The sequence below is a fragment of the Trachemys scripta genome, chromosome 2 (assembly GCF_013100865.1).
Source record: "Trachemys scripta elegans isolate TJP31775 chromosome 2, CAS_Tse_1.0, whole genome shotgun sequence".
NCBI classification, from domain to species: Eukaryota; Metazoa; Chordata; order Testudines; family Emydidae; genus Trachemys; species Trachemys scripta.
Genome location: NC_048299.1, coordinates 226,305,533 through 226,330,946, shown reverse-complemented (window position 1 = coordinate 226,330,946; position 25,414 = coordinate 226,305,533). Strand labels below are relative to the sequence as shown.

The following is a 25,414-nucleotide window of genomic DNA, read 5'->3' as shown; positions in this document are numbered from 1 at the left end:
GGTTTTGTTTTATAAAAATGAGTTTTCTAATTCCATTGTATTCTACAAGAATAATACTTTTTAAAAAAATCCCTATATCATCTGGCTCCTGCATTGTCAAGGTATATTGAGTAATGAGGTTATTGACTTTGTCTGAGTCTAAATCTACATTGTTTTGGTATCAAAGTGACCATTTGGTAACACTAAGATCCTACTGTTATAAAGCAAAACAGGAGAGGAACATATAGTTTTGAAACTATAAAACTGTATATTTTGTAGCACTTAACCCCCATTTGAAATAAAATGGGCTTGTAGCACAAGCAAATATACAAAAATATTGAGAGTATAAATTATGATACTATGGGATTTCTTTTTGATTATTATCAAAACTAGCATTTGGCAACAATACCAGTGTTTTATTTTAGATATTGGGAAAGCATCTGAAAGTGAACATTCAACATTTTTTTTTCTTAGGCTGTTTGGTCTAATTCATTTTGATCTTTTAAAAATAATTGTAATAATTTAAAAAGATTATTTTAAAAATTATTTTAAACACTTTTACCAGCCACAGAAATGTTAATTAATTTACTCAAAGACAGTTAATAAAAAACCTGCAAAGACGACTAGTAAATATTTACTAAAGTAAATCCTCAAATAGAATAAAGGGTTAAAATAAATGATTGAAGGAAAAGATAAAAGGTTTCCTGGGTTGACTATTATTCCAGTGGTCTGGCTTCAACTTTGCAATAAAGGGAATGATTTTTATGGGAATGTGGTTATTCACAGCAAGACTACAGTTGGTGTCAGTGTGAAAAATTCTTCTTTAGTAGAGTGTCTCAGCAGGAATAACAGATCTAAAAGAAAGGCAAAAGAAGTTTCAGAGAACACTGACTGGTGCAAGTGACAAATTATGTTTACAAATTGATGGGCAAACCCATGGGAGAGGAAGAAATGGGGACAGCAGTAAATCAGAGATTTGTTCCTAGGAGTATGTGGTCTGTTTAAGCTTTCACAAATTACTTATATTCTGAGTTATGATCACATTGTTGTTATTATTCTTCTTCTTCTTGTTTTGGTTTTTGATGGTGGTGTTGTTGTAAAGTGAGTAAGGCTTTTAGACTGTCGAACTAGATTTTGATATCAGTTGTGTTGGTCCAAAATATGGAGTAACTCCATTGAAGTCAATAAAGTTACTCTAGATTTACACCAGTGCATCTGAGAACAGAATCTGGCTCACTAAATCAAATATGGCTCTGATTTACATCTTTACAAACCAGCTATAGTCCATGAGGTTGCAGAAGTCTGAAATAGGTCAGAATTTGACCTTTTTTATGTGTTTTTTTTTTTAAGTTATATCTCATTGCATGTTCTCTAAATTGCTTAATAAATTTGTAATTTTTCAATGAAAAGGACACTGTTAAGTAGTGGAAGCCTGATTCTTAGCTCACTCTACAGTATACTAAAATTGTTTTAATTTGGTGAATGTTATCTAACATGATAATATATTGCATTTATGTGGCTCACGTATCTGAAATTTCAAAGTGCTGTATAAACAATTAGGCCACCCAACACCTCTGTAAGATTGGTGTTATCTCCCATTTTCACTAGGAGAAATGGAGGCGCTTAGAAGTTAAGTGATTTGTCCGAGATTGCACAGCTGTCTGTGGCAGAGCCAAACGGAGAATTTAAGTCTTATGGTTTCCAGTCACTCATTTGACTCTAAAGAAAGCAAAAAAAACCAAACCCCAAAACCAATAATACTTTCTGTTTGTGAGGCAGACACAACGTGTTGGATTCTCTTTTTTTCTCATATCTCTGTAAAAAATATTTAACTTGCAGATTTCTCCCAGAGCTTTAAAAATGCCGACATAGCATGAGGGGGTAAACGTGTGCTTCTTATTTCCTTTGCTATGATGAGATCACTAAAGTGGCTACATCAACAGAGAAGTAAATCAACAGTTGTATCAATTTCAAGAAAAAATTATAATCGCAGGGGAAAAAAATGTTTGTCAAATAGGAAAGGACAATCTTTGTAGTCAGTGGACATGGACTACTCTTAAAGCAAAAATCAAGATTTCAGTTTTTTTCTCATAGGCCAATGAGCCTGATATTCTCCGAAGCCAGAAGCAAATATAAACGTTCTTACATATATTCTAAATATCGTGCTACAAAATGTTTGGAAATTGCCCCATTATTGCTCCAGATACTAAACAAATTTTTGTTTGAAAATGACTTTCAAAACAGGAAATGTAGATAGAGGAAGATAAAACTGTTGACCTCTGATAACCATCTCAGGATGCAATCATTTGCATAGGTAATCTGCTTGATGAAGCCTGGTAATATCAAAAACTGAAAAAGTAAACAATCTGGCTTGTCATCTGCTTTTGGATGTTTGCTAGATGATCTCCATTTAGCCATGGGCATGGGGCCATCAGCCATAGACATGTTGCTGGGTCTGTCAGCAGTGTTTTGCACTGTTGATCGTAAGATGTGGCTGACTTCCAGAGAGAACTGGCAGGAGTGGGTGAACAGAATGATCAACTTTGAAATGTACGCCTGTCTTTGTAAAAGTTACAGGTCTTTTGGCCACAAGGCTGAATCCTATCTCCTATCTAAGTCAACTTGTATGTAAAACTACTGGAGGAGATTCAGGATTTTTAACATGGATTTCAGAGCCATCAGAAAGCAGATGGATGAAAGACAACTGGCTAAACTTAGTCCCTGAAAAAGACACAGGTAACGCTGATAGGAAAAGGAGGATGCTATATGGCCAGACTATAACTTCACTCTAAATTGTGTGAAGGCATTTCCCCACCCAGTCCCCAGTCATCATATATGGAGTCTGTGTCATTCTGGACTCTGCATCAGTCATCAAAAATGTGTTTTATCATTTTTCAGCTAAGTTTCAAATAATAGCTTACAGAGGCTGCACCTCTTCCTATCAAACAAGGACCCAGCCACAGTGAGTCAAGTGTTTAGCACATCCAGGCTTGATCACTGCCAGATTCCCTATATGGAAATAACGGTGAATACCATGATGAAGCTTCAAATAGTCCTACATGTCATGGGCCACCTTCTGAATAACAAAGCCTTCTGAGAACATCTCACTGTTCCATATGCTGCAATAGACCATCAGATCCTATTTAAAAACCTAATCCTCATCTTCCAGACACTCAACAATTCTGGTCATCAATGATACAGCTGAGATTAACACCGTAGGAGTAGGATACTGTGCCTTCTCAGCACCTGGCCCATTGTTGTGGAACTCCCTTTTGCTAAGTATCACAGTGATGATGGATCTCAGCATGTGGAAAATGAGATTCAAAGCCCATCTGTCTACAGTTGGTTTCCTTCAATAACAATCTAAGAACAGGTCAATTTCTCATCCCTGAAGAAGAGGGAAGAAGGGCGGAAAGGGAAGTAGATAGGACGAGAAGTGGGGGAACGAATCTCCCCTCATTGCATATACAAGGGAGTATATGCAATACTGGATATGGATAATACAGTTTTCAAACTGCCTGTCAGCAAATGTAACCATTTATTAGTGCCCAGATACCCTAGTGATGGGTGCATTAAAAATACCTTGACAGATAGGCGTAACATTAATAATATTTTGTACTTGTTTAGTACCTTCCATTTGAGGATCTCACGCACTTTGTGAACATTGAATTAAGCTGCACAACCCCTTTGTGATGTAGATAAATAAGCAATAAAACTAAAGTGTGCATTCATCAGGCAGTATCTTAGCTGAAAGCCTTAACACATCCGAAGTTGGTTGGTGAATGCTCACCCTGGAACATGTTGCACTTGTATCTTCTCAATGAAAAATAGGAGAGGATAAGAAGTCCACTAATTTGCTAAAGCAAAGAGTTCCATTGTGGTTAAGCAAAATATTAGCCAGAAATGGACTAGATCAGTGTTTCTCAACCTTTTTGATACCAGGGATCAGCTTGCTGCCTTCCTAAACTCTGTCAAGGAGATCTCCAGGGCCGCTGCCGGTCCACGGACTGGTCATTAAGAAACACTGGATTGGAGGAATCAGTGATTGGCTTCTGTGTTTCCTATTCTGTGTCCCTCCATATTAGGTAGAGGAAGCAAAGGTTAAGTCTCCTCCTACCTTTCCCTAGCAAATCAGCTGGAGGGAGTAGATTTTACACACCCACACACACCTCTCAGCTGGAGAAAGCAGGAGCCATTGGAGTAGTAGTTTAAAATGCTATGTATTAACCATCCTTTTGCCTCTTGCTTTTTCCAGATCATTGAGTGGGACTGTGGCAGTAATGGGCATAAAAGGAGTAGCCACCAGCCCTGCTCAGCTAACAGACATTAGCAAACCTTCCAAAATGTAACTACCATTCCTGCTCCACTCAGCTCAGAAGCAGCAGCATCTCCTTTGATACCCAGCTACTGCTGCTGAGCAGGGTAATTGGGGTCAACATCTGCCCTGTGTCGTCTGGAGAGAAAGAAAGGGGAGGAGGAGGAGAAAGGAAAGGATTTTATGGAGAAGTTTGTGCTGCTCGAAATGTGGCAGATTTAGATATGCATAGTGATAGGTTGGTGAAAAGGTTTTTTAATCCCAATGTTTGTGCACATTAGGAGATAATTACATGGGAAGAAAGACTCATTAGCCAATTGGATTACAGTTTTCATCCAAGACATTTTATAAGTAGAAGTATATCTGTCCCAGCAATAAGGAAAGTGAGGCATAGAGAGAGGTTAAGTGATTTGCTGGAGGGGGCACACAACTGAAACAGAATCAGTGTCTTCTGACTCGCAGTCCTGTGTTCTAACCACTAGAATCCTTTCCTCTCCCAAGAAAGGTATTTAATTTTCAAGCTTCTATAGAAGATACAGCAACTTCATCGTATTTCAAAGATTTGTAAGTGTGAAGTATCCAAACAACTCTCAGAAGAAAATGTCACTAAAAATTGTATGTGCTTAAAAATGTACCTTCATTTTAGTTGGCTCTTATAGATTTGCAATGAAGTAAATCTTGAAATATTAGCCATGTTCATCGATTTTTCTTCCTTTCTTTTAAAGACTGTCATTTTTTTTATTTCCCCCTGACTTTCATTAGTCACAGATTTGATTTGATTTTTTTAACAAAAGTATATATCCACAGATAGCATGAATCATGTCATAAAGAAGGTATTTACAATGTGAAGTGCTGAGATTTTAAAGTAGGGTGAATCTGACACTTTAAACTTAATACTCTGCTTTCCAGGAAGGAAGAAGCCTTTGAATAGATCCACCTGAGTGTTTTTTTTTGTCAATCATATGGCAGATCTGTCAACAGAACTACACTTTTCCTAAAAGTATATTCTGCGTGAAATAACGAGTCAGTTTGGCAGACTTCTAGCAAGAATTTGGATTGCTATACTGCAATTCTAAAATATTTCCCACCTTCCCCATACCTTGGCGAAATGCAGAAAGAAAACAACTACATCAAATACTACATTTCAAAACAATAATTCAATCATCTGACCACTTTCTAGGTCCCAGTTTTGCAATATTATGAATGCATCCGGTATGGTGTGGTGTACTCTCAGAATAAGAACCCTAATTATAAAACTATAGTAATCTTTGAGGGAAGCTGGGGACCTTTGGATTTTGGAACTGTACTTGTGGTTATTGTCGTTTGCTCCAGTACACTTACTGTGGTATACCAGGATGCTTTATATTTTCAGCCTTCCCTTTCAATATCAGAAATATTTCAGTATGTCGGGTATATTTTAAAACTGGTAAAAATAAATATATAAAACTAGAATTTCAGTTCTGAAAATATCTACATCTACTCCAGTTTAGCAGTAAAGAAAAACTAGCAAAACAGGTAGACGGGATGAAATTGTCAGCAGTTTACCTTCTCACACAGAACCCAGTGCCAGATCCTGCTGTACACCTATTCGTACAGGTAGCCCCATTAGGTCAGATTCTGATATCAGTGGTGTTCTTCTGGATATATATGAGTGTAACTGAATTGAAAATCTAGACTATTGATTTTTAGTGGGACTACTCCCATGGGTAAAGATTGCAGATGAGATTCCTATTCATGTTGGGCCACATTGTGAGTACTCTATTTAATATGAATGGAACTGGTCATGTGAGCAAAGAGACTAGGATTTGGTCATTTATATTATAATCTCCAGGGGCTGTCAAGGGTAATCAGTTATTTTTGTCAAGATCCAGATTTCTTGGTCAAGGTCCAGACTCCAGAGAAAATACAAAATAATAACTAAATCAAAATATTTTTCATCCATTCAAAAGCGTCTGGCAGTCCAGATTTGGCACCCAGTCTGCCTGTTGACTACACGTGGGCTAGATCCTCAACTTGTGTAGGCTGTCATAGCTCAGTTGAAGTCAATGGATCTGTGGCCATTTACACCAGTTGAGGATCTAAAATATTAGTGATTAATTAAAATTCACTAAAATACGATTTGTGTGTGTGTGTGTCACTTCAATTAGTGCACAAAATTGTGTTCTCATTTACACGCTGACAGGTGAGAACAAAATGTGATCCAGTGTGTCTCCTGACTGGGCAGGGGGGCGTAGACTTGCAAAGTAGTAAAATGTTCCTTACTTACTGTTCGTGAAAAATCAGCTCGCTAAATAATTTCAGTTTCCAGCCCTTGGTGTTTGGATACAGTTTTCAATCCCTTTGTATCTGTTTAGTCACTGATTTATTCCTTTGTCTAGACCTGTTACTTAACAGGCATTTAAGAATGCATTTTTATGTGAATATAAACTGCATAGTTTCTTTCTATCAGTTAAGTAAAATAGGAGTATTTTAAAACTCTTCAAGGTCTGTTTTAGTTCCTTGACTGTTCATCCACAAATTGTCAAATGGAATGAAGTGGATTTCAAGAGCTCTCTTTGTTTTTCATATCCTGTGCCTGACCTACAGGTAATCCGCACCTTTTTTCTTCAGCACAGAATAATTGTGGTGGGAAAGTAGAGAAAATGGTAGGGTCACAAAGTGCAGACTAGACAGGGATGACAGGTTCTGCCAATTGAGTGCCAGTATTGTGAACCTGTGAACCATAGGCGCTGCTTTTTCACATGGATTTATGTTGTATGTTAACAGGAATTCCACGATGATGGGTTAGGCAGTTCAGAGCAGCACTTTAGCTTTTATTACCTCTGATTGAAAGGTAATATAGGTTTTTGTTGTATATTTAGCAAGTACAGAAGAATAGCATTGTACACAAGCTAAATATTTATTGCACTGGCAAATGTTTGCCATTCTGTGTATAAATATAGATGTACTGAACTGTTTCTGTAAATGAGATGTTTCGTGATCTTTATAACCAAATGAGAGATCAAGTTTTTATATAAAATGTAAATACCAGAATTAACAAATGGCAAGATTTCTGCTATTATTTTTCTAAGTTTTAATCATAAAGAGCCATAAGAACTCTATTTATTTTGAAGAGGTAATATCAGAACTAAAATTAAAATTGTGTAGGAATCAATAGGTTTGTAAACACATACCACACACATGAACCAGCTCTAGTACACACATCTATCACTCAAGCAGATGTCATCTTGTAAAGCACCCTGCACAATTCAAGTTTCCTAAAGGAGAACAGAGTTTACAGGGTGAGGTACGTCTGGTGTGGCAGATATCCATGTAGAAATTGCATACTTGTGATATCTGGAACAGACACACTAAAAGATGGAGCATACTAAAAAAACAAACAAACAAAAAAACCTAAGCACAATAGTCTAAATTTCAAGGAATTTTTTTTAGTTGAGGATTTTTATGTAGATCACGTTTTTAAAGGATTGTGACTTTTAACTTCCTATGCCAGATCTGTTCTCACATGTACATGACCAAATTTCTCTACTGTTCAGTAGGGAAAACGAAGCAGTGGATATAATTGCGTAATGACAGATATGAGGTGAACAGAGAATCCCCAGGATCATTTCCTGTGAGTTGGCTAGCTTCCAGCTAGTCTCAATGGACACGCTGATGTAAAGGCTAAATGAAAATAGCTTGTTCTGAAGGGATTTCCCCCTACCCCATTCTCATTTTACTTTGTAAAGCAAGGTATTGAAACAATTAGTTGACAGCATGGTGTTAGTTTTCTCACGGTAAATTAGGAAGATTAAGCAAATGTGGAAGTGCATTTTAGCTATAATCAGCAGATTTGGGGCTGTAATACTTCTGCATCCTCTTGAGGATATGTTCATAACATTATTCATATTCTCCCTTTTCATAACGTGCAAACTTGTCCAAAGCCATCTTATATTCGCTTTTTATTCAAAGATTACAGTATTACTGTGGCTTTTTTTTTTAGTTTTGTAGCACAGAAATATAGAGGATCCGCATGCTAGTTATTACATCACTGCACTTGGCATGTACTACTGGCACAGATAAGATGAACCATTGCAATGGCCTTAATTTCTTTTTTATTAATTTTCCTAAAGTAAATTGAATAGTGAGGCACACTTTTATAGAATTATGGCACAAGCGTGCCATAGGGATGGTGAAATGAGCAGAACAATGTAAATATTTGCAGAACATTTCTGTCATACCTTAAAATTTTGCATATGAAGCTATGTTCCGATTCTACTTTAAGGGGCTAGATCCAGAAGGAAATACCTATGCAGGTTGGGCAGGCTTTTAAGTGTTGTGAATGATGGTTCTGGGGAATTCACAGGAACGTTTGGCCATTGTATAAGAGCAAAAAAGGACGAAAGGAGAAAAAAAAGGTTGCAATAGGGAGTTAGCAAACTCTTTGGGAATGGAGAAGAGAGAAGACTTGAGCTCTTTGTGCACTGGAAGACTATGCCAGACTCTTCTATTCATCCCTTCTTTCTGGCTTTGCTGTGTTTCATCTCACCTTCCTCATCTCATCCAAGGCCCATTTAAATCAATTATCAGGCCCAAAATGCAGCTGCTAAAATGATATTTCCCACTGCTCTTTTCAAATGGCTTCACTAGCCTCCCCTCCCCTTCCACAGCAAGTTCAAGCTGTTATGGCTCTGCAAAGCCCTACCTGCCCACTATCTGTACTCCAAAGAGCTAGGACAGTGCTCCCCCTTCCCATCGCTGACCCCTTTCTCCCAGGTCTCCCTCCTAGAAGCCTCTTTTGTATCCTTCTGCTTTTGGCTTCATGCTTTCCTGCAGGCTCCTCGGTGTGCTGAGAATTCTCTCCCTCTCTGCCTTGAAATCCTCTTTAAAGCTCACTTCCTCCATGAAGCCTTTCAGCAGCCTTTCCCCAAGATTTATAAAAACCAAGAACAAAACCTGCCCTGCTTCCAGACTGTAGCTATGCAACATGGTTCTGAATTGAATTGGCCTTTTAGGGTTGGCGGCTGACTTGCTCTGTGTGTATATTGCTGAGCACACTGACCGTGCCCAATAAATGATAAGGTAGCAGCCTCTGTGACTGCATAGCCAGTGTTTTCTCCTCAATAGTAGGTACACGTGCACCGAGGGTAACATGTTCAAATGCGTGTACGTGACTTAGGAGCCTCTGTCCCATTTTTCAAGTGTCTGAGTCACTTTTGGGAGCCTAAATTTAATTCAAAATCAATGAGATTTAAGCTGTTCAGTGCGTAAGTCACTGAAAAATGGGACTGAGATTCCTAAGTCACTTAGGTGCTGTTTAAAATTTTGGCCCCAGACAATACTGACTGCATTTTCCCTCCCAGTGATCATTCTCGCCATTCAGAATAACATCTCAGGTTGTATGATCAGAATCCCCAAACTGGATACAAACATGTCACCACTTGCAGCCCCTGATGGGGATTTCCAGCTGGATGTGCTGAAATTACAAGGTCAACACACTTCGAAGTAAAGCACAGCCTTTTTTCAGCATAATTCACCAGGTACTTTTACTGCTTAGCATGCTGACCCATCCTGCCTATCTACAATAGAATTTAGCACCTTTAATGCAGAGATGGTATCTATGCTGATTCTAATATAACAAAATACATGTTTGAATGAATTCTATACATTTATTCTGAGTTCCGCATGAATACTGTGTTTCTGAAGGGACTTAATCATTTTTCACAAAGTTGTAAACCTACATAAAGGCATGAGAGGGAAAATAAAAACAATGCCTGGATATAATTTATCATACACTGTATTTACAGTAAGAAAACTTTAAACTTTATGTATGTGTGATTCAGTGGCCTTATACATCTATAAGAGAGGTAAAGGAAAGATGTTATTCATAGCTTTCTTAAAACATTAAAAAGGTGTGTTTATAAAAAATTGTTTCCATCTTCTGTGGTAGCACCCAATCAGTGAGGCTTTTTTAGGAGTGCTTTAGGATTTTCTGAAAGTCTTTGTGTTTTCATTGAAAGAGACCTTTGCAAAAATGTACTGACAAAGCATGAAAATTGTCTCGCTCTGTCACTCCATCAAACGTCATTTAATCAAATCTCTATGATATCTGTTTGGTAACCCATGGTTTTAAAATGTTAAGTCCTGACATTTGTTGAGACTTAATTATAGCTAACAAAGATACCAAACAAAGCTTCAAATAGCTGCCTCTGCTCGGGGACAACAAGCCCCAAAGCAAGCAGGTGAAAACAAACACAGGATATTCCAGAAGAATAGGCAGACTAGATTAATCAACAGTCAAGAGATAATTGGCTTCTGCAAAAAGATTTCTGGATAAATGAGTTAAAGAAGAGCATTTTTCCTTCTGGTGTCCAGGGCTTGAAAAATTTACCCAACACCCACTAGCCCAAACTGTTAGTCAGCTAAACAGAATGAAAAATAGCTGTGCCATCCCTGTCTCAAACCATACTTCGCCCCAAAGCCAGAGTCCAGCATTTAAAAAGAACAAAACTGTTGCATACTCTTTGTGACCTCTGTTACTTATAACATATTGTCAGTCAATTTTCTATTTAATCCTTTCTAAATTATAATTTTCCTCCCTTGCTTTTATTTTACCTTCTTTCCCATCCTGACTTCACTTTTTCTTTTATTTCCTATAACAGATCATAGAATATCTTTCTCTTTGTTGTTTTCCAGGTGTTTCCTTTTTTTTTTTCCTCATTCCCTACATTGTGTTCTCTGCCTCTTCCAATATATTTTCTGTTTCTCTTTTTTGCCCCCACTTATCCCTGCAAAATCAGTCAATCTCTCTCTTTCAATCTTGTATTTTAATTTATCCTATCCATTGTTGAGCTCAGGAGGGGAGGAGAAGGTTACAGGGTCAAAGTCCTTTTTATCGACCCATCCAGGTGAGCAGGCAACTACCTCAATCCCAGCTGCTGGGAAAGGAGAAGGTACTTGTGATGCCTACTAGGATTCTGTCCCTAGGTCCTGTCTTTTGTATCCACCTCTGAGAAGTGAGGGTCCTGTCTACTTCGTAGTTCCCTAGGCCGTAGACCTTCTCTGGCTGTTGGAAGGAACAAGGAGCATTCTTTCTCTCACTATTCCCATCTACTGTCCAAAGGTTTCTGGTGCATGGGTGAGTTGGGAGGTTTCCACTACTCTACCCCTTCCTCAGCCTCTCCTGTGTGATGGGATGGGTCTCTGCTGCTTCCCTTAGCTTGGTGGCCATTGCAAGTGGTGTGTCTCCTTCCCATAGTCTCAGTTTGAACCTTCCTCTGCAGTGACTAGCTCCAGCTGCAATTCATTGCTCTCCCAGGCTCTGATAGAATGAAATTGACTTGATTCTTGTTCATTTTGCTACTGCAAACAGGTTTCTGAATAGCTGCATAGAAAACTGAAGATTCACGTGTCACTCTGCAGCAGCTTGGAAAAATCTCTCTGAGCAGCAGAGGCACTGAAGCATATTGTGTGTAGACTCAGAAAGATGACACTGCATTAATTTACATCTGCAGTTCACATTTGAATTATTATTGTCACACCTATACAGACTAGAAACTAGTTTTTGTTTAAAATGAAAACTTAGATTCTACAGGAGTTGATGTCACATGACCACGGAATTTTCTACTTGTATCAGCCAAGTTGATTTTCAAGCCTTTCTAGCAAATGTGTAGTTTAATTTTTGACTTTGATTGTGCGTCAAATCCATTGTATCTGCCAAAGCAGGCAATGCCTTGGATGATGGTTAAATCTGAGCAAATATAGTTCTGCCACTCATATCATGGTTCATTTTTATTTCTCTTTTAGCCAAACTACTATTAATTCAAATACAAAGGTGCAACAAAATTCTTGTCACTGTATGAACTTCACACTTTACAAATATATAGAATAGTTATAGAGCAAATATCATTAATTTTCTAAATAGCTTTAGAAATTTTCTAAACTGTGTCCTCAGATAGCAACCTCTGGGTTTTTTTTAAATTCACAACCATCATGTGAGGCCAGATAGACTTTCTTTTCCTTTTTTCTTATCTGAGGTTGTTGACCTCAGGAGAGGAGGAGAAGGTTACAGGGTCAAAGTCTTTTCCTCCTTGGAGCTTGCTGCTTGCTGGGAGAAGACTGGCTGGAAAATAGATGTTTTAGAAAAGGGGTTGAGGGTCATGATTTTAATTCTGTTAGGGAACAGCTGGTTTGCGTTTCTTTCCACTTCTATCTTCCCTCCATCCCTCACAAATCCATGGAGAGAGAAAAATTTGTTCAGAGAGAAGCACTAACACAAAAATATACAATTCCAGTGTTTTAGCACATCAAATGTATCATCTTTGTTATGGGGCTTCACGTTAGGCAGGAAAAGAGGGCATTATTGAAATAATTGGGACATACTGTTTTATACGCTGGATTCAGTTTGAATTACAATGCTAGAAGTTTGCTTATTTACCTGCCAAATGTCAAATTGTTAATAGTAATTCATGTTCCACTGCCCTTTAATAGCAAACAACATGTACTATTACATTGTAATTTACTGAGATAAAGCTAATTATAAATGTATTAAAGTTTATATACAAGGGACTGAAGAAAGGTCATTTGACTTGGCTATTTCTATTTAGATTTTTTTCATCTTTGCATGCTGTTTTCATACACTAAGACCAAAGAGAAAGAGAGAAGCTCACAACTCTCAAATGAATGGCAAACTAGGAACAGATTTTTTTGTCTGCACTCCTCTGAAACATTGGCCTCAGGCTATGTTGGTGTGTGGCTCAACAGCAATCAGAGGTCATAATTTCATTGGCGGTTAGCATCAGGTTTAATTTTTCTAATATGTTACATTTACCAAAATGTCTGGTTTCAGTTATACTTATGCACTGACTGAATCAGCTTTGAGCAGCATGATGTTTTAAGGTACCTGAAAGGGTACAAGAACATTTATGGAACACATACGCTAATTGTTTTTAACCGCTTTCCTTTCTAAATACAAAAATGTGTTTTCAGAAAGCCATATAGTAGTAGTAGTTAATGACAGTGCACATTTCTTCTATGAATGGAGCATAAAAAGTGGGTAAAATTATTGATTTAACAAGACTGCCATCTACTGATTTATACAATCAAAAAAAAGCCCCCAATGAGCAGATCTTTAAGCCTTTTTTGGTTTTGTTTTTTAATTTAGCCTAATAATAATAATTAATAAGGAAAAATCTGTCATCTTAGGAATGCGACCAGGTTCATATAGATGATGTGTCTTCAGATGACAATGGCCAAGACTTAAGGTAAGTCAGAACCACCCAAGATAATACATTGGTTTTGCAAGTTATTTTCCTGGAAAAATTGTAAAATACCATGAAACATATATTGGGCAAAGTTCTGCCTTCAGTTATACCTTTGAAACTCCATCAGTGTCACTAGTATACCTGACAGTTAATTTTTGCTCATCATATTTTGTTAATTTGGGAGTTTTCTTCACTCTAAATAGCACCTATAACTTCGGAACAGACGGCTTTCCTGCAGCAGCCACCAGTGCTAATTTATGCTTAGCAACGGGTGTGCGTGGAGGAGTGGACTGGATGAGAAAATTGGCCTTCCGTTACAGACGCGTAAAAGAAATCTACAACACCTACAAAAATAACGTTGGAGGCAAGTGTCCATCAAAAATATTATTCACCTGTTTCTTGAGAGAAATGAGAAGTTATAAATAAAAAGGATTAGCCGTGCCTTTGTTTGCTGATCCTTTTCAACATGATTCTGTTTACTCAGAGAACTGTTCAGTTTGCAGTCTCTACAGAAAACTGTTCTTACAACTAATGGAAGCAGAAGGAAATAACAGAAAGGTATCTGAGTTTAAATACAGACATATTATTGAGTACCCTTTTCTGCACCACAGGTCTTCTTGGTCCCGCAAAGAGAGAAGCTTGGTTGCAACTTAGAGCAGAAATTGAAGCTCTTACAGATTCTTGGTTAACACTTGCACTGAAAGCACTCACACTTATTCATTCTAGGTAAGTGTATAAGAATTATCATGGCAGCACAGAATATTCATGAAACCTATCAGTGTGTTACACACACAAAACTTCATTAAAAGAACATTAAGTTTACACAGTCAAGCACTCAAAAATTAGGAAATGCCACAATCAAGTTTGATTATGCAAACTTAATTGGGCCTCCTTGTTGCATATGCATTATGATACAATGTTTAATTATATGATCACACACTATTTTTCCCCAGAATTCTCTGCCTCATTTAGTGCACAGGATGAACAGTGCTCATTTAGTGAGCAGCTCTTCAATACTTTGTTTTCTCTTCATTGTATGGCTCTAGGACTTATTTACAGCACACTATTTAAACTGTGACATAAAGACAGAATGAATCATTTCCTCACGTGCCTTTCTGTTGCAGTCATCACTGTATATCTGAGTACTTAACAAACATTAATCAATTTATTTTCACAACACCTCTGTGAGGTGAAATTGAGGCACGGAGAGATTAAGATCAAAAGCATCCATTAACTTCGGGTGTCAAATTTGAGACCTGGACCTGATTTCTCAGAGTACTTAGCATTTACATAGCTCTTCATATGTTCAAAGAACAGATCCCATTGACTTCAGTTGCAGCCATGAGTGCTCAGCCTTTCTGCAAATCAGACCAAGAGACTCAAGTCAAGCATCAAGAAACTAAGGAATACGCAATTAGTGACCAACCCCTGTGCAAAGTTTGGTTTAAAGGATGTAACCAGAAACACACAAGAACTCTGTGGCAGATTCAGGGATAGGATCCAGTTCTCCAGGGCAGCATTCATCTATCTTAATTATGAGACCAGCTGTTCTCTTCCAGAAGTCCCCTGCCTCGTTCACTACAGATTTTCCAGTTTCTGCAAGAGATGAGGTGAGGGTCTTGCAGACAACAGTTTCCTTCTCCACAAAGTGCCCCCAGAGCAGGTCTGTCCTGAGGCAAGGGTCCCGTGGGAAAAAAGAGTACAGTAAAAGCTGTTATCCAGCTCTGTACCAACCGGAAAGCTCTATAAACTGGCATTTCTAATCTCCATACAAAGTCCAGTTTATAGTCCTGGTTGGTGTGGGGCTGGCAGGCTCCCTACCTGGCTCCGTGTGGCTCCCCAGAAGACATGTCCCGGCTGCTCCTAGGCAGAGGAATGGCCACGAGGGGTTCGGAGTGCGGGCGCGGGAGGGGGTGTGGGCTCTGGGAGGGGGCTGGGGTGCAGGAGGGGGTTCGGGGTGCCAGATCCGGGGGGCTCTCACCTGTCCTGGCTGCTCGTAGGCGGAGGCATAGCAGGCAGCTCTGTGCCCTGCCCCCACCCTGCCCTGAGTGCTGGCTCTGCAGCTCCTATTGGCCATGAGCCACGGCCAATGGGAGATGCAGGGGCAGCGCTTGCAGGCAGAGGCAGTGCACAGAGCCACCTGCTGTGCCTCTGCCTAGGAGCAGCTGGGACAGGTCACTGCTTGCGGGGAGCTGCCCAAGGTGAGTGCACCCCCGGATCCGGCATCCTGAGCCCCCTGCCATGCCCCAACCTTCTGCCCCAAGCGCCCTTCCGCACCCAAACTCCCAGAGCCCGCGTCTCGCACTCCCTCCCATGCCCCTGCCCCAGACCCAAACTCCCTCCCTCTTAGTTAACCAGCATTTTTCATTTACCGGCACCCCCTGTACCCCCAATATGCAGGATAAAACAGCTTTTACTGTATATGATCATGTAATTAAAAACTTCATCCTAATGCATAGACACAAGGGGGCCAAATTAAGGTTACACAGGGAACCTTAATTCTGACATTTCCCAACTTTTCAGTGCTTGAATTTGCAACCTTAATAATGTTGTTTTAATGTAGACTTTTGGGAGTACTTTCTAAGTTTTTAAAAAAGCAAGTTAGAAAAAAAACAGAACTTTCATCATGTGGCACCTTATTGACAGCCACATGGGTGGTCAGCAGGGTTAGAACCCTTACATCTACCACAAAGATCTCTGCCACTTGAGCTGATGGAGTAACTGTAGCAGGAGTTGGTCATCCTCTATGTGGATCAGCTCTAGAGGCAGGTGGGTTGCTTTGCCAGTGGGCTTCACTGATATTTGCTGACAGCAGCAGAGTGGTAAAACACAGGGATGTGGGGTTCCATTCTAGGCTCTAGAAGGGATTGTGCTGTAGTGGGTACACTCTCCTCCCCATCTCCCTCCCCCCCACCCCAATCTTGACCCCTTCTATCTTGACCCTTCCAATCTGACCCTTCCAAACTTGTCTGTACCCCACCTCTGGCTCCTCATCCCAATTCCATTCTCTTCACCTTTAGTCCCAGTTTTCATTCTTCAGGCTGCTGATCCCAGGCTTCTTGCCCTGTAATTCCTTGCCTTATCCCTCCAGATTCCCAGACTGCCACCCCCCTTATCCTGCTTCCAGTCTCATTGTCCAGCTGTTCCCAGTCCCCTCCACTCACCTTCCTTGTTCCCAATCTCCTTGCCCAGCCAGTGCCATTTCCCTCCCCCACTCTCTGATCTCTCTCTCTCTCTCGCTTTCTCATTTCCCAGCTCCATGGTCTCCAAACACCACCCACATTTCCTATCCCCATTTGCACCCAGTCTCCTTCCCTGGGCTTCACTGTCCTCATCTCCTCTGGCTCCTTGGCCCGGTCTCTCCATTCAGTCCCAGTTATCCCCTGTAAGGTGGCCCCTTATCAGAGCTGTCTCCTCTCCTTCTCATCTCCCCTCTCCCAACTGGTTCCCAGTCTCTTTGCCCTGCCATTCCCATTCCCTTTCACCCTCACTCTCTCTCTCTCTCTCTCCCTCCCTCCAGTTCTGTATCCTATCACTGCTCCCCCCCCACACCATCTGTCTCCCTAACTCCCACCCGCATTTCTCTCCCCTGCTCCCAGACCTGGTCTCCTTTTCTATCCAGTCCCAGTCTCCATCCCTGGTTCCCAGTCCCAGTTTCTGCCCTCTGCCAGCCTCCAATCCCAGTCTTCATCCCTTGGACTCCCTGTCCCAATATACTCCTCCAACACTGCATCTCAGAGCCCTAGGTCTGACCCTTCTCCCCTAGGTTTTTTAATTAGATGGCTTCTTCCTCCACACTACCTGAGTGCCAGCACGGGGATGGGTGATCATTAAGAGCACAGGAGAGACAGGCTCCATGCTCTCAGTTCTAGTGCCTGGGTCCACACCAGCCCAGAGCAGCCATTATAGGAAAAAGTCCAGCTTCACCTCTGTAGCTCTGTGTGGGAGGATGCATACTCAGTCACTCTGTGGGGATGGTGTGTGAACATTCCAGTCACACACCGGAACTATGAGGGGATGGAGCATCTTCAGTGGCTCTGTGCGGATGATATCTGTGGAGTCTGGTCATCATTAGGAGCTGGGAGAGACTAGAGCATGCTCAATGAGGACGGAATCGTCAGAAGTTTTATCTTTTAAACTCTAGCAAGTCTCTTCTGAGCATGCATGAACTGTGATTTTTTTTTTCAGAGGTTTATGACTTCGCCAAATGTGGGTGGGTTTTCATGATGATGGTAAAAGGCATATCCCTGACATAAAAGTCCCACCCCCTTGCCAAATTTCAAATCCCTGCTCCGAAGTATGTGGGCACTAGAACTTTCCAAAGAGAACTGGGAAATTTTTCACATTAAAAAGCAATGTATTTTTTCCTTGCCTCATTCTCAGAAACAGCTGAACCATTTTGGCTGAAATTTTCGAAAAGAAAAGAAACCTGAGGCAGACATGGAAAATTTCGTCCTGAATGGTTAAAGTTTGACAAAGTTATAAGCAACAGAAAATAGGGTCTTATAATGGGAAGTGTTGGGTAACCTTAATAATAGGTAGTGTTAACAATCTGCCTGTAATGCCTATGGTTTAGGAGATGCTGCAAGGTGTAATAGATAGAATTTTGGTCTTTGAATCAGGAGATTTGAGTTCTTTTCCCTGTTCACCAAATGTCCTGCTGTGTGCACGTCACATTTCTGTGCCTCGAATTCTACACCTGTAAAATGGGAATAATTTTTCAAGTAGTGTCCTGGGGTGCTCCAGGTGTGCTTGTATCCCTGCACTGCTCATCGGCGAACTTTGGCAGCAGTGTTTGTTAGGCCCACACATGCACTGTCTCTCCTCATGACCTTCCACTTGGGCTAACCCTCCTCAGTTCCTTCTCAACTGCCCCTGGCTAGAGATTGGACCATTAGCAGTCTTTGTGATTGTTAATTTATTTAGCATTTCTAGTTGTTTGCTAGTGTCCTTAGTCTTAGCTGTAGTCTTTCTTTCATTTTTTCTACCCCCAATAAAAAAATACTTTATTTTCCCCCATTTTTCATTGGGGGCCCCTTCCCCAATGATCTAGTTCACCTGCAAAGAGGCCATCCCTGTGGCAGAATAAATGGACACAAATCGGTCATCAGAAATGGTAACATACAAAAGCCAGTAGAAGAACACTTCAATATTCCTGGACATTCTATAACAGATTTAAAAGTAGCTATACTTGAACAAAAAACTACAGAAACAGACTTCAAAGAGAAACTGCAGAACTAAAATTCATTTGAAATTTAACACCATTAATTTGGGCTTGAATAGGGACTGGGAGTGGCTGGCTCATTACAAAAGCAGCTTTGCCTCTCCTGGAATTGACACCTCCTCATCAATTATTGGGAGTGGACTACATCCACTCTGATTGAATTGGCCCTGCCAACACTGATTCTCCACTTGTGAGGTAACTCCCTTCTCTTCATGTGTCAGTAAACACCTCTACCCCAATATAACGTGACCCGATATAACACGAATTCAGATATAACGTGGTAAAGCAGTGCTCTGGGGGGGGTGGGGCTGCGCACTCCAGTGGATCAAAGCAAGTTCGATATAATGCGGTTTCACCTATAACACGGTAAGATTTTTTGGCTCCCGAGGACAGCGTTATATCGAGGTAGAGGTGTATAATGCCTGCATCTGTAATTTTCACTCCATGCATCTGAAGAACTGTTTTTTTACCCACAAAAGCTTATGCCCAAATAAATCTGTTAGTCTTTAAGGTGCCACCAGACTCCTTGTTGTTTCTGTGGCAGACAAGCAGTCTCGCTGCATACGCTGCCTCAGGGAAGACCACATCCCATAAAATTGTGGTCACTGCCAGCAACTCAGACCCAGGTCTCACAAGGACAAGTCGTTGAGACAGAAGATCATCTCCATTGAGGCAGCCATCCAACCCTCCCTAAACCCTCACTGAGTGTCACCTGGCAGATGCGAGTCTTCCCCACAGCCCTCAACATCCAAGGATGGGTCAAAGAAATCAGCCACAGACCCCTCTTGTAAAGTCATTCAAACAGTGAGTCACCAGAGCGAGCCCCAAGCTAGCCCCAAAAGATCTCCAGCACGCTTGGTATCGTCAGTACTATTGGCACCGAGACAATCCCAGCTCACAAAGATCTGGAGTGGCAGGTACCGTTGACAGGCCTAAGAACCTAATGGGCACTGGCACTGAGTTAACAGAACTAACTGACAAAGATAGGAGCAAAAGGCACTCCAGTAAGAAGATGCTGCTGGTATACGGTGTACCTTTGGCACCATCATCGATCTATGTGGGCAAGATCCCCAACACCCTCTTTACCACCAACAGCACTGGGTCGATCAGCTCCGCTGGCATTTCAGCACTCAAGAGACCTCTGGGTATCTAGCATACCAGACTCTCCTATTCTTGGCACCGGGACCTCGGCACAGTGTCTCCCCCTAATGTGGGAGTCTTCTCCAGTACCCTGCCATGCACCCCCACTTTTGAATGAGGAGTCAGTGAGCGAGAGGAGACCATTTCCCACTACTCCCATGCTCCCTATTGTGCCCACTACCAAGAGGCTCCCCGAGTATACAGCCCCAGTGGCTGTACTGGGATCCCTGGGCTGCTTATTGCCCCCACACTTCTCGAGCTCCCAGCCTTGCTTGTGACATTCCCCCTCGGCTACGGCGTCTAGAACCTCAGAACTCCCAGAGGAGATTGCTGAGAGCAGAAGGGTGGAATTGAGGAAGAGGTGACTCCAAGGACCAACATCTCCTCCTCCACCCCAGTTTAAGCTTTCATGCCCCTGCCACTGTGCTTCACTGATGATTTCTGGCTTTTCCAGTATGTGGGAAAAAGAGTTGGAGGAAGTCAAGGACACCCATCACAAACTCCTTGACATATTACACTGTTCATTGGCCTCTAAAATAGCCTTCCCCATCAAGGAGGCTCGGCAAGACCTTGCAAAAACCATATGGCAGACCCCAGCATCAGTGATACCTACTTGTAAGCAGGCTGATAAAAAATATTACATGCCAGCTTCCCTAAAGAGGTGCAATCAACTGTTGAAGAGCTTCCCTTTGAAGGCATCTAGCTCTCTGAAGAGAAAATGGACACCTTTCTCCATACCCTGAAAGATTCCAGGGCCAATCTCTGCTCATTAGGAATTTACACACCAGGACAAAAGATAAAATTTAGTCCTCAGACCCAACACAGATCACACACCTCTCGATACTCAACCCAGCGCTTTTACAACATCAGAGGAAGAAATCTAGGTTTCCCAAGCATAAACCATCAGGCCCACAGCTTTCCACATTGCACTCATCCACCTCCAAACACCAATTTTGACATGTTGGTCAAGGTGTCGACAGGCCACTCCCCTCAACCACTATATCTGATCAAGCTGTTCTATCCATTTGGCTACCGTCTTGCAACGTTCTGCAACCCATGGGAATGCATAAAATCAGACCAATGGGTCTTGGAAATTATTCGCAATGGGTTTTCCATTCATTTTATCTCCCTTCCCTATTCACAACAACTTTCCCCATCCCGCTTCATGGACCCTTCTCATGAGAGTTTACTACAACAAGAAATAGATCATCTCCTCCAGCTAGGAGCCATAGCCAACAGCTGTGAGGTAAAGTCTGTTGTTATCGCTATTTCCTAATACCCAAGAGGAAGGGAGGTTGGAGACCCATACTCGACCTTGAGCGCTTAACAAATTTGTGAAAACTCAGAAATTCAAGATAGTCACACTAGCAACGATCATTTCAGCATGGAATGGAGAGACTGGTTTTCAGCCTTCAGGATGCCTATTTTCATATCTCAATCCTATCATCCCTCAAACGGTTTGTCTGATTTACCCTAGGACAAGACCACTACCAGTACAGAATACTCCCTTTCGGGCTTTCACTATCCCAGAGAATGTTTTCCAAGGTTCTCTCAGTAGCAGCCACTCACCTATGCTCCCAGGGGATCATGATCTACCCCATCTGAATGATTGTCTCCTCAGAGTCCACTCCTTTGCAGGTTACCGAAACTGCAGTAGCCTTGTTTATGGCACTGGGCCTACAGATGAATACCAAGAAATTAACCCTCACTCCAGTGTAGTGCCTGGAATTCATAGAGGCTAACCTTGACTCATTTTAAGCTAGAGCGCTCCTGCCTTAACATGGTTCCTCTCTTTGGCCAGTCATAGAAACTGAACAAAACAGTCCTCCAATATCAGCCAGACATTGCCTCTAACTCTTTGGGTGTATGGCTGTGGGTACACTCACATGGGTGGGTAGTGCCACATGCCAGGCTTCACATGTGATGTCTCCAGGTGTGGTTCAGCTTGGTGTATAGACCAAACAAAGACAGACTAGAAAAACCTCTGTCACTGCCTGCCAAAGTAAATATATCCCTGGATTGGTGGAAGGACCCAGGAGATGTTTGCAAAGGGATTCCTTTTGTGAAAATTTCCCCATTGTTGCTTCTCACCACCGACACATCCCTTATAGGATGGGGCGCACATCTAAATGGCCTTACAACACAAAGCAAGTGGTCATCCATGGAGATATCCTTGTACATCAAACTCCTCAAGCTCAGGGCGTTCAGGAACGCCTGCACCCATTTCCTCCCACTGATCACACACCAAAGTCCTAACAGACAACATAGCATGCATGTATTACATAAATTGACAAAAGAGGAGCCAGGTCGCCCTCCATCTGCTCAGAAGCAATAAAGCTATGGAACTAACTGGTGCATCTCCCACGACATTACGCTATCAGCAGATTACCTTCTGGGCACACAAAACTCTATAGCAGACATCCTAAGTTGCAAGTTCCCTCACAATCATGAATGGAAATAAACTTTACGACCTATTCAGATGCTGGTGGACACTGACCATAGATCTGGTCACTGCTCACTTGAACAAGAAATGTCCACACTGCTGCTCCAGAGCAGGGATAGGACAACACTCCCTAGGTGATGCTCTCCTTCTTCCATGGGACAGGGACTTTCTTTATGCCTTTCCTCTATTCCCACTACTGTCGAAAGTCCTGTTGAAAATAAAAAGGGAAGGACCATACATCGTATTGATTGATCCCACTTGGCCGAGACAGACTTGGTAACCTTACCTGTCACAAGTGGCGACGTGCCCACCAATCTTTCTCCAATCCACTCCAAACTTCCTCTCGCAGAACAAAAGACACATTCTGCATCCCAACCTGGGCATTCTTCACCTCAAGGCTTGGCTCCTTCATGGTTCCAATGCTTAGAGAACTCCTGCTCAAAGGAGGTACAAGAGGTATTTCTACACAATAGAAAGCCCTCAACATGCCGTACTTACCTGCAGAAGTGGTTCAGGTTTCGGATTTGGTGCAATTCCCAACAAATCTCCCTGACATCCTCAACCTTTCCAAAGATCTTAGATTATGTACTGACTCAAAAAAAAAAAAAAAAAAAAAAAAAAAATTGGGACTCTCTCTCTTCCACCAACAAGTAGAAAGGTACATAATGCTATCACACCCAACCTCTAAACGATTCCGCCGGGGTATAGTAAACCTTTCTCCACAATCCCAACACCCCACACCTACATGGGACCTAAACCTGGTGTTGAAAGGCCTAACTAGTCCGCCCTTTGAACCCAGGGCCACCTTTTCGCTTACATACCTGTAGAAGAAAAGGGCCTTCCTGGTAGTAATCACCTCAGCTAGGAGGATAGGAGAAATAGCGGCTCTAATGGCACATCACCCTCCATGGTATTCTTTCAGGACAAGGTTACGCTCATGCCGCACCAAAAATTCATCCCTAAGGTAACCGCCCTGTTCCATATAAACCAAGTGATTCACCTTCTGACTTTTTACCCCAAGCCTCACCATGACAGCAGGGAGACTATATTACACACACTAGCCTTCTATCTGGATAGGACAAAGTCTTTCAGGAAGTCGCTGAAGCTGTTCCTCTCTATTGTGAAAAGATCCAAGGGCTTAGCAATATCAACCCAGAGACTCTCTAATTGGTGTCAGGCTGCATTAGACAATGTTATCAGATTCATAACATGACCCCTCCAGAGACTATTTGTATGCACTCCACAAGGTCGTTCTCTTCTGTTGCCTTTTCAAGAATGTCCCTATCTCAGAAATCTGTAGAGCATTGATGTTGGGCGTCAGTCCATACCTTCACGGAATACCATGCGATTACTGGGGACCTGCCTTCCATGCCATCTTTGGCTCCACAGTATTGTCATCTGTAACTGACCCAACTCTGAAGCCCCAGCCCTGCAGAAGGGACACTGCTTGGAAGTCACCTAAAGTGGAGCATCCATAGGGACACTACTCGAAGAAGAAGTTACTCACCTTGTGCAATAACGATGACTCTTCAAGATGTATCCCCCATGGGTGCTCCACAACCCACCTGCCTCCCCTCTACTTTGGAGTTCTTGCCAATGACTCTGCGGTAGAGAAGGTACTGAGGGGGGTTAGCCTGCACATGCTGGCTAGCCTCGTGGCGGGGCACGAGGAGAGACAGCCTCATGATGGGGCATAATGGACACTGCTACCAAAGTTCTCTGATCAGCAGCATAAGGATGCAAGCACACCTACAGTGGAGCCACCCATAGGGAGATATATCTTGATGAACCATTGTTACAGCACGAGGTGAGTAAATTTTTCTTATGATTCTCTCCCTTTCTAAAGTACTTTGAGACTATGGTGATGAGGTTTTGTTGGGGGAGAATGGAGGATGGTTAATTTTCCCTTTTTATTTAGTTTTAATATATTTACATGCATATTTAAGGATGTCTGTTTTTGTTTTCTTGCAGGACAAACTGTGTGAATATTCTAGTAACAACTACTCAGCTTATTCCCGCTCTGGCAAAAGTCTTGTTGTATGGATTAGGGGTTGTATTTCCAATAGAAAATATTTACAGTGCAACTAAAATAGGTGAGGTTTTTTTACAACATGATGAAATATTTGAGGCTATAGTTTTAAATGAAAAACCATATGTATCTGCGTATTCATATCACTGTAGCATCTAGGGATTAATGATAAATAACGTACCTTACAGTAAAACACCATTCAGACTGAGTGATCCTACAGCACCTAACTGTCAGGGTGGTTAAACACTGGAATAAATTGCCTAGGGAGGTTGTGGAATCTCCATCATTGGGGATTTTTAAGAGCTGGTTGGACAAACACCTTTCAGGGATGGTCTAGACAATAGTTAGTCCTGCCTTGAGTGCAGGGGACTGGACTAGATGACCTCTCGAGGTCCCTTCCAGTTCTATGATTCTATGATTTTACAAATTTAGGCCCTGATCCAGCAAGCTTGGTAGTCCCTTTGCTGAACTGGAACTATAAGCAGCTATATAACCACTAAAATGCACTGCATCATCCACAACTGAAATGCAGCCACTCCTGCGATGAAATACAATAGCTTTTTAACAGCTCATTGCAACACTACATAATAGTTTGGGGCAGGAAAGTCACTATTCTGTATGGTTGATTTTAAGTCTCAATGTGTCCAAAATGAATTCATGTTTTAGTTCATAGAGATTCACTGTACTGTTTTTTTTTCCTGCATCCACGTGTAAATCAGACAAGATGCTATTAACTGTAACCTTTCAGGGCTATCTTCTATAACAGAAATTCAAAAGTTCAGTCATAAGTGTAAAGCATTCCGTCTAAATCTAGAGAAAACTAAAAAATGTATATGGTGAAATTCCAGGGCTCGGTGTCCTCATCAGAATCCATTGACAAAAGAATTTACCAGAAGCTAAAATGTTTGCCTCCAGAATTTAATTATTTTAAGTTTATTCAAACTGAAATTAATAAATTTTTGCCAAAGTCTATGCAGATTTCTGTTTCTCAGTGAAATACAGGAGAAATATCATTTTGGTAAACTAGAAGTACATAGTACCA

The 25,414-nt window shown here is 41.4% G+C and overlaps 1 protein-coding gene across 23 annotated transcripts in view; it reads left to right on the top strand.

The window, feature by feature from the left end:
• Positions 1-25,414, top strand: part of EYA1 (EYA transcriptional coactivator and phosphatase 1) — a 239,039-nt gene that overhangs the window by 199,328 nt on the left and 14,297 nt on the right. For 22 of the 23 annotated variants that reach the window (XM_034763102.1, XM_034763100.1, XM_034763101.1 and 19 more), the window contains 4 exons: positions 13,478-13,536; positions 13,740-13,900; positions 14,148-14,262; positions 24,315-24,436. In XM_034763102.1, coding sequence (XP_034618993.1) covers positions 13,478-13,536; positions 13,740-13,900; positions 14,148-14,262; positions 24,315-24,436 — 457 coding nt within the window. The remainder of the gene's footprint in view (positions 1-13,477; positions 13,537-13,739; positions 13,901-14,147; positions 14,263-24,314; positions 24,437-25,414) is intronic. The other variant, XR_004644761.1, reaches the window with a different exon arrangement.